At 45.4% G+C, this 9,806-nt stretch overlaps 1 protein-coding gene across 1 annotated transcript in view; it reads right to left on the reverse strand.

Annotated features, from left to right (window-relative positions):
• Positions 1–457: 457 nt before the first annotated feature.
• ogfrl1 (opioid growth factor receptor-like 1) overlaps positions 458–9,806 on the reverse strand; it is a 13,560-nt gene continuing 4,211 nt past the window's right edge. Inside the window, exons 4-7 of the mRNA XM_061227354.1 lie at positions 8,725–8,803; positions 7,149–7,215; positions 6,606–6,751; positions 458–2,617 (exon numbers count right to left, since the gene is read on the reverse strand). Coding sequence (XP_061083338.1) covers positions 2,029–2,617; positions 6,606–6,751; positions 7,149–7,215; positions 8,725–8,803 — 881 coding nt within the window. The 3' untranslated portion in view covers positions 458–2,028. The remainder of the gene's footprint in view (positions 2,618–6,605; positions 6,752–7,148; positions 7,216–8,724; positions 8,804–9,806) is intronic.

Genomic DNA, 9,806 nt, shown 5'->3' on the forward strand with positions numbered 1-9,806 from the left:
AGTGCATACCCAGGGATGAAAGACCCTAGAGGGAAGTACAATTTACCTTTCCTTTACAACTTAAAAAGTATATTAATAAACCAATACTACAACGCGATGCATGTGATTTGTAAACACTTTGTAACTTTGTTTACAAATAAAGTTATAGTAAGTCGCAGATGCATATTAAGACTAGTCCTAGTCTAAATTTAATTGGAGATTATCCATACAAAACTGCAATTAGTCCAGGATTAACCTGCCCCTATTTTGTTATTGACCATCATCACCATCACACCATCACATGCACATATACACACATAAACACCCATGTGCGCACACAAACATACACACACATCCATGCACAGACCCACAAGGCCGCTAACATTGTTCTGCATCTCATTAACACTATTTGTTATACATTACTGCCACAAATGACTGTAGATAGCAACTAATAAAAAATGAAAAATAGTCACAATAATAGTTTTCATATACCATACTTTAATACAGCAGTCGGCCATAAAAAGAAACTACTGCCACATCAACAGTAACATTGCAATACAAGTACTGAATTATAAAATACAATTATCGAACCGCACCTTGCGTTTCCGGAGACTAGTTACCAGGACAACCACAGTGACATGGTTAGGATGTACCATGTGGAGGTGCACGGTGGGGGTGCACAGTGACACCCCTCTGAATGCCTGCCCTTGGGTGTGGCCCAAACCACCAAGCACCTTTTCAAACCACTGCCAAGGGGGGATCTGCCCCCCCCCCCCCTATAAGCACCAGCCTCTGCACTATACAGCCCTATGGAAAGAGGCCAGCGTTGCCATGGAGATTCAACTGCCCCTTAGCAGATAAGCTTGCTCCGCCCGTGTTTCAGATGCACCGCGGCACTAATGCTAACGCTAACCTCATGCTGGGTCAGGGATCAGTTCCCTCTCAATTCGGTCAGTTCAGGAAGTAACCTTGAATTCACTTCACCGGTTGGAAAAAAGCCCTCAAAGAACATTACACTCATTTGTTCAAATCAACGATGAATTGTTTTTCAGTTCGATTCCTGAATTGACTCAGTTTAAACGCCCAGGCCTGCTACACATGCAGATCAGATCTGGGTTCAAATCGTATTTGTTTCGGATTCAAATACTTCTCTTGCCTGGATCTTGCCTGAGCCTGCATGGAGGAGCAGATGGGTAGGGTTCATTTCATTTGTTCGTATACACCAGCTTAGTCAAATCCAGAAAGGTATTTGAATCCAAAACAAATACTATTTGAACCCAGGTCTGATGCAGATCACCCTGAAATAGGCTGGATACAGGCAGTCTGGTGCTTCCAGTTGCCATGCCCACCAGAGAGAGGAGAGCGCGTGCCTTAGTTGCCATTTCATATTGAATAATCTTGGAAGAACAGGAGTAAAGAGAAACACGTTCCACCATTCCGGCTCAAACCCATTAAAACGGGTCAGGCAGCGTGGCAACAGTATTTGTACTCAAAAGACGTGTCACATATAAAAAGGAGGCACTTTCATATTTAAAAAAAACTTAGTCCCACAAATGCGCAGAACTACCGGTTGAACTGGCGCACTACCAATACCTGACGATTATACTTCAAGGTTTACAACTACGTGGATCTACAAGAAGCCGCAAAAGTCAACGGAAAGGATACGAAACCTATGAAACACAAGGCATCGGACAATGGTTATAGCCTCACTTAGCAGCTTGCAGATATATCAACGCCAAACCGTGACAGACATCTCTATAAAGGAAGACAGTATAGTAGTCAATGGTGCGATACTCAACACAGGACATGTACACTTTAGGAACCTCTACCGTGATTCTGTGTTCCTACTTGTGTGCTAACGTTCCTTCAGCAGAGTCAGGTTAGTGGATTCAGGTAAGAACTACAGCAAAAAAGGTGATTAGCCAATATCTTAACTCCTAACCACTGGGTACGCAAAGATTTTTCCAGAGAAGGGGGTGTTGGGGCAATGGGATGATATTGCTATGGGAGATTTGTACTCCCAATCCCAGAATCCTGAGCATTCCAGTCTTAGAGTGGGGTGGAGTCCATTAGCTCCTCCATGTCAGCCTGCTCCTTCCCCTCCCCCCTCCCTGCTCGTGGGCGCTCGGGGGTGGCGCTCGGAGATCTGGTGCCCACGGAATGTTCCTCCCTTTTCTGCACTTTGGAAGCCCCCAAGCTGCCCTCCTCCTCCTCCTCCTCCTCCTCCTCCTCCTCCGCTTCTCCCCGGACTCCCTCCTTCTCCGGAGAGACGAGGCCCTTCCCAGCGTCCTCCGGGGCGGCCCTGCTTTTGGCCCCGCTCTTCTCCTGCTGGGCGGCGGGTTTGACGGACGCCGTTCCCCGGGCGACCCCCGCCCTTCTCCTCCTGGGGGGCCCCCAGAGGAAGCTCTCGGGGGGGCGGTAGTGCAGCTGGGCGAAGCGCAGCAGGGTGCGTCTCTGGGCTCGGTCGCGCAGCGTGAACACAAAGTACTCCAGCGCGCTGTGGAGCATGTTGGGGAGCGTGCCCTGCACCAGCGCCTCCTCCAGCAGGAGACGCACCAGCGGGGGCTTGAAGCTCTCCAGGCCCAGTTCTCCCAGGCTCTTCAGGATGCGCGTGATGCGCAGGTAGTTGTGCTGAGACCTGCGTGGGAGAAACGACACGTCCAGCCTCCGTACTGCCGTTCCAGCACAGCTACACAACTCAGGAAACACTTCACAAACAATCAGCTTCACAATAAGGTTACATGAATTGGCAAAAAGGAATGTGGTTGTTAACTAACAAACTACTGAGAAGTCAATCCGCTCAGCTTTGTTGATGTACTTGTGCATTGTTAATTAATGTTCCCAACAACATTAGTTAATGCCAATTGATATTGTACTAATGGATGAAAGTTAATGTATTTGTTAATTAGTTAACTAATTATAACTATCAGATGATTTGCAAATGTATACATAATCACATAAATAATACATTACTTAGTAGTTGACAAATACATTACAATACAACAAATGACAAGTTAATTTCAAGCTTCATTAATGCATTTGTAATTGTCAATTGATCCATGTTAATAACTACATTACTTAAAGCCAATTTGTGTACCTTATTGTAAAGTGTGACCCACAACTCAGACACCATCAGGAATGTAATATCACACTGATAAAGGGGGTCAGATGTGATGTGTGATGACTTGGCTAGCCAATTGGTGGTTTGTGTGAGGACTTGGCTAGCCAACACCAGACCCTGCTGTAAAATTAAGCTATGCCAACTTGACCAGCTTTTTCACGCTGCTCATAAACTGGTCTAGCTGGGCACGAGCTGGTCAACCAGCATGGCCAAGCTGGTCATAAAGCTTGTCGAGCTGGGTATGAGCTGGTCAACCAGCATGGCCAAGTTGGTCATAAACTGGTCGAGCTGGGCACGAGCTGGTCAACCAGCATGGCCAAGCTGGTCATAAAGCTGGTCGAGCTGGGTATGAGCTGGTCAATCAGCTACCAACTGTTTCAAAACATAGCTTGATCTCGTCAAACCATGTCAAGCTGGGGGCTAATCTGAACTGGTAAAAGTTTCAAAACCTAGCTTGAGCTGTTTTTTTCAGCAGGGATAACATTTGGTCTGAGAACATGCGCAGGCAATGTTTGTTGATTCCAACGCGGGTAACTCACAGCCTGTAGTCATAGCACCTCGCTGTCTTATCTGAGTCTGGTAGCAACAACAGAATTAAAGCCATTTTCCAGATCCAATCAAGTCAAGGACAATCCCCTCTCCCTCCAGGGTGTGAATGTGCTGCTTACACAAGAAGCTCTCCCCTCTTTTCTCCTCTCTTTCTACTGCACATCTGCATACTAAACTCTCCTGTCTTCTGCTGCAAACATTCTGCCGCTGTTTAATGAATGCGGAGATTATTTCGTCCACCCCTCCCCCACCCATGTTCAGATTTTAAACTCACTCTTTATCACATCTCTCTGGAACACCTGCCGCGAGAACAGCCAGACTTATTAAGAGCCACTAACAGATGGAGACTTCAACAGCCGCTAAAAAAAATGTGCGCGCGCAGACATCAAACACTCTTTAGGAACTTGTTCTCTCGTTCTTCTTTTCCCCATGGATGCCTTTATCTTATCTCATTATTCAGTGCTTCACATCCCTCACTGTTCTTTTCACTCGACAGTATTATTATTATGGAATGTGCTGCATTTATATAGCGCCTTTATCCAAAGCAATTGATGCCTCTCGATCACCCAGTCACACACACGCACACACACCAACGGCGATAGCCAGCCAGGTTAAGTGTCTTGCTCAGGAAGAAATTAATACACCCAGGGTGGGATCGAACCGACAACCATCCGACTACCAGACGACCACTCTTAGCTCCTGCACATTATTATTATTTTTATTATTATTATTATTATTATTATTATTAGTAGTAGTAGTAGTAGTAGTTAGAAATTGCATTTCAATAAATGGTAGAAAAGGTGCATGATTTGAATATGGCTTTTAATTGAGGAACTCCTGGACTGCAGTAACCACTTCAGTAACTATAAGAACAGAACCTTGGGTCTGGGAAAATCCCTGATCGTGTGACCTGATGGGACATGGCCAGTGTTTGAGATCTTGTCCTCCAGAGGTCATGCAGTTCCTCTAATCTCAGGAACAATGAGATAAATAATAGCACGTGCATAACCAATTACATCATCACAGATTAATTATCCGAACCTCATCAGCGCAAGTATTATTGTGACATAATTAAAGGGAGGTGTCAAAGCGGTGAAATTTTGACACACCAATCACATCTAGAGTGATGATTAAAGAGTGTAATAATAACCTGTGCTGTGGGTAACAGCACACAGCAGCAATCACTAGTTTTGCACATTAATATTCAGTCCAGTTCATATTCCGACCACACTGAGAAGGGCAAAAAGAGACTGGAGCTTCACATCTGAAAAAGCTCAACTCTGGAGTTTAACAAGGTTTGGAGGAATGCTCTGTGAAACAGCTACACAAATGAGAAATGACGGCTAAATGCTCCAGCATAATATGATCTAAAGGAGAAACATACCAACAGTAATATATTCTGAGCACAATGAATAACAAACGTGCTTTTATATCTGCCCGCTCTCCTTTAAATTAACAGCGAATTACCATTTTGACATTGTTTATACTTGCAAATTGACCAGAAAACAATATCCAAACATAATTATTTTTGTTTCAGGACTTGTATAATTTCCAGACCTACAGTAAAATTGAAGAGGACATCAGAAGGCATGCGTTTTCAGCAGTGGCCATCATTTTTAACTTAGCTTCCCTATTTCAGGACATTACCATTACTCAGAGGTGACAAACTATATCCATATTATTTAACCATGTCCCTTCCTTAATAAGACTTTACAATTTCAGCTTACCTCAGCTGAATATTTTGACACAGCCTATTTAGCATAAAGAACATTAAAAGCCCTGTTTTTGGTTAAAATATTGAATATTTTAATATTGAGGTCATGTCATTATACTGTAATTTGGTGTAGGATGTATCCAGAATATTCATTTTAATATGAGAGGAATAAAGACAAAGATATAAGCCATGCAGGTGTAATTATTTTAATACAGCCCTGGCCAGTAGGGCAGTTGGGAGTAATACTGTGAAGGAGGGGTTTAATTATTTTATAGCCAGTCAAGGTCTCCCGGCACTACGCATGGGGACAGACAACTGCACAGTCACAGTCTGTGGGCAGGTGTCTGCTGACAGCGCAGTCACAGAGTGTAGGTGTGCTGTCTGCGCAGTCACAGACTGTAGGTGTGCTGTCTGCGCAGACACAGAGCGTAGGTGTGCTGTCTGCGCAGACACAGAGTGTAGGTGGGTAGGTGTGCTGATGCGCAGTCACAGAGTGTAGGTGTGCTGATGCGCAGTCACAGAGTGTAGGTGTGCTGTCTGCGCAGTCACAGAGTGTAGGTGTGCTGTCTGCGCAGACACAGAGTGTAGGTGTGCTGATGCGCAGTCACAGAGTGTAGGTGTGCTGATGCGCAGTCACAGAGCGTAGGTGTGCTGTCTGCGCAGTCACAGAGCGTAGGTGTGCTGATGCGCAGTCACAGAGCGTAGGTGTGCTGATGCGCAGTCACAGAGCGTAGGTGTGCTGATGCGCAGTCACAGAGTGTAGGTGTGCTGATGTGCAGTCACAGAGTGTAGGTGTGCTGTCTGCGCAGTCACAGAGTGTAGGTGTGCTGATGCGCAGTCACAGAGTGTAGGTGTGCTGTCTGCGCAGTCACAGAGTGTAGGTGTGCTGTCTGCGCAGTCACAGAGTGTAGGTGTGCTGTCTGCGCAGTCACAGAGTGTAGGTGTGCTGTCTGCGCAGTCACAGAGCGTAGGTGTGCTGATGCACAGTCACAGAGCGTAGGTGTGCTGTCTGCGCAGTCACAGAGTGTAGGAGTGCTGTCTGCGCAGTCACAGAGTGTAGGTGTGCTGATGCGCAGTCACAGAGCGTAGGTGTGCTGTCTGCGCAGTCACAGAGCGTAGGTGCTGTGTTTGTCCGTGCCCCACTCTGAATCCGCCCACTCTGACCCCTGCAGGCGTGGCGGTAAGCCCCGCACACTGAGACCGTCCGGGAGTGGAGGTGTGAGGTGACCCTGTGGAACTCACTCGTTGAGGTGCTGGAAGCGGTCCTGCCAGTTGGAGGCCCGGGTCACGTTCCCGCTCTTGTCCAGGAGCGCGATGCCGAAGAAGTCCAGCATGACCGTGTACGCCAGCAGGAAACGACGCTTGGCCTCCCGCGTGCTCTGGAATTCCTGCAATTCCACGGGGAACGGCACGGAGTGAGTTTTCCACCAAAGATGACGATGCCGTCATAACTACAGGGTACTAGCACACAAAACTCAATTTAAAAAAATAGTTGGGACAGAAACTCCCTTTGCATTAAGAATCACGGCTAATGCGTTTCAAACAAAGCTCCTTCAGCAGATCATAATGGGGTCAGCGTGTCACTGAATTTCACCAATCCAAAAACATCTCAACCTCAAACTAGACACAGACCAAAATCAGAACAGGAAACCAAGGCCGTACATTCAGAGATAAGCCAGACCGGCCACCTCAGTGCGGGAGGAAAGAACGAGTTTGTCTGCTGACGCCCTACGGTAAGTGAGGCACGTTTATTTCAGGACACAGTTAGGGTCAATGTCAACCTACCTTAATCTCAACCTGAGTGAGTTCCTGGGCATAGAAATTCAGGCCTTGTTCTCGCAGCGGGAATAACCTGCGAAACGAGCCAATGAGAGAGTGAGACTCACAAGGCCTCCACTGCTGCACTACAGTTTGAATTTACTTCCTTTTTTTCCCCCCTTGGTTGTAAAGACTTTGCTTATCAGTGCGCGCACACACTCAGCACAGAACATACAGCCCTGCGCTTTCTTTAATCTTATAAGCATCATGCAGCCATTTCGCCGTTCACTGTTCCTGTTACAGGACCGCAGGTGAACTGACTTTCAACTCTGAGAGGGAGAGAGGGAGGGGAGGGAGAGGTGAGGGGAGAGAGAGCGAGAGAGGGATGAGAGAGAAATAATGAGAGAGGGAGAGATAGGGAGGGGGAGGGAGGGAGAGACGGAGAGAGGGAGAGTTTTGTGTCCCTTCTGCTCGACGCCTGGCTGTGGCAGTTAAGCTGCCCGTGTCCCAGATTCCTCTCTGATCTGTGTGGCCGCAGCACCCTGTCTGCCAGCTGGGGATCTGGCACCCAGCCGTGTCCACAAACTTTACTTTTAATTACACCGCTCACACTTTCACCAATTACCATTAATGAAGCTGTTTGTCATTAATGAATTATGTACAAATATATTAATTAAGCATGACATTAACTTTTTATTTGTTCATGTATTTAACTACTAACTAATGTATTAGTTACATTAATATTTACACATTAGTAAATCACAGGATAAATGTATAATTAGTTAACTAGATAATTAGTTAGTTAAGTTAACCATTAACTAAATTTTTATGCCAATATGAATTGTTATCAACTAATGCAGTTGTGAACATGAATTAATCATTTACAAATACATTATCAAAGCCGTACAGATTAACATATCAGTAGTTAGTTAACGACTATTTTAGCTAGTGTCAATTCATGTAACGTTATTGTAAAGTGTTACCATTCCGTTCATGAATGGGAACGGAGATGAACAGAGAGATGCTACAAATCAGCGTTACTCAACTCCAAGTCCTGCGGGCCGCAGTGTCTGCAGGTATTTGCTCCTACCGTGAGCAACACCCCCTGATTTCACTCATTATTTTACCTGCTTGGTTCAGATAATAAACTAATAAGTGAAATCAGGGGGTGTACCGCACGGTTGAAGCAAATGCCAGCAGACACTGCGGCCTGCAGGACGAGGAGATGAGCAGCGCTGCTGTACACCGGACATGGAGGCAGAGTGAGGGATATACAGAGAGAAAGGGAGAGAAAAAGAGACAGAGAAAAAGACGCAACCCATCCACTTGCACATTTTCACGTGCCTGTGCAGTCACTAATTGACATTATGCAAATGCTTCTCAGCACTGACGGAGAGGAGAGAAAAACAGACGTATTTTTAAGTTCTGTTCTCTGGGGAGAATCAAGAGCCACGTTACGGTTTCCAGGCAGGCAAAGCCTTCAGAGTCTGACTCTAATGTGGGCAGAGCTTGAATGGGTCATGAGTGGGTCAGGAGACAGACCACCTGTTCCCCAATATGCAGTGCGAAACAGGAAGTAAACAGCAATCAAGCCGAAACTCACCATTGTATGTACGTGTGGTTATGCTCAAGTTTTTCATAGTCTCCTCTCCATTTGTTGAGAATTTCTTCAATGTAAATTCCTGAAAGGTATAAACCGTAATTGTACACTCAGTGAGCACTATATTAGGTACTTATTAGACCTATTTTTTATAACTAGTAAGCTTTCTGCTGCTGCAGCCTATCCACTTGGAGGTTTTATGCATTGTGGGTTGAGCAGATATGCTCTTCTGCATACCACTGCTGTAATGAGTGGTTTGCATCACCTTCCTGTTAGCTTTGACCAGCCTGGCCCTTCTCCACTGACCTCTCTCATGAACAAGGCGTTTCTGCCCACAGAACTGCTGCTCACTGGATGTTTCTTGTTTTTTCGCACCATTCGGAGTGAACTCTAGAGAATGTTGTTTGTGAAAATCCCTGGAGATCAGAGTTTTCTTTTTTCCCCATTCTGATGGTTGATGTGAACATTAACTGAAGCTCCTGACCCGTATCTACATGATTTTATGCATTGCACTGCTGCCACATGATTGGCTGATTAGATAATCACATGAATAAGTAGGTGAATAAAGTTCCTACTAAAGTGCTCACTGATTGTATATTACTTACAAAATTACAGACCCATTAGGATGCAATATTTTCTCAGTGATATTAGACAGAGGGAACCTGAGTAAGCAAGATTATTCCATTTATTTAATTAAGAAAGTTAATTTCCACCCCTGTGAAAAAGTAATTGGTCCCTGAAACTTCATAATTGGTTTCACCACCTTTAGCAACCATAACTGCAAACAAACACTTCCTAGAGGTTCATATCAGTCTTTCACAGACTTTCTGTTGAGTAACGTCAACCCAGTTCTCACAAATTGTGCTTTTCAGGTCCTGCCACAGCATCTCTATTGGATTCAAGTCAGGACTTAGACGAGCCCACTCCAAACCTTTAAGGACAAACTGAAACAGAGTGATACAATGTAGACAGATCTTTCTGGGGGAGTTTCTGACAGGTGGGGACTTGATTTGACTGATGTAAAATGAGAATGGGGACGTCAAATGAGGTTGCGCACCGCTGGATGAAAAGGACATTGATTAGAG

This window comes from Conger conger, chromosome 18 (assembly GCF_963514075.1).
Source record: "Conger conger chromosome 18, fConCon1.1, whole genome shotgun sequence".
NCBI classification, from domain to species: Eukaryota; Metazoa; Chordata; class Actinopteri; order Anguilliformes; family Congridae; genus Conger; species Conger conger.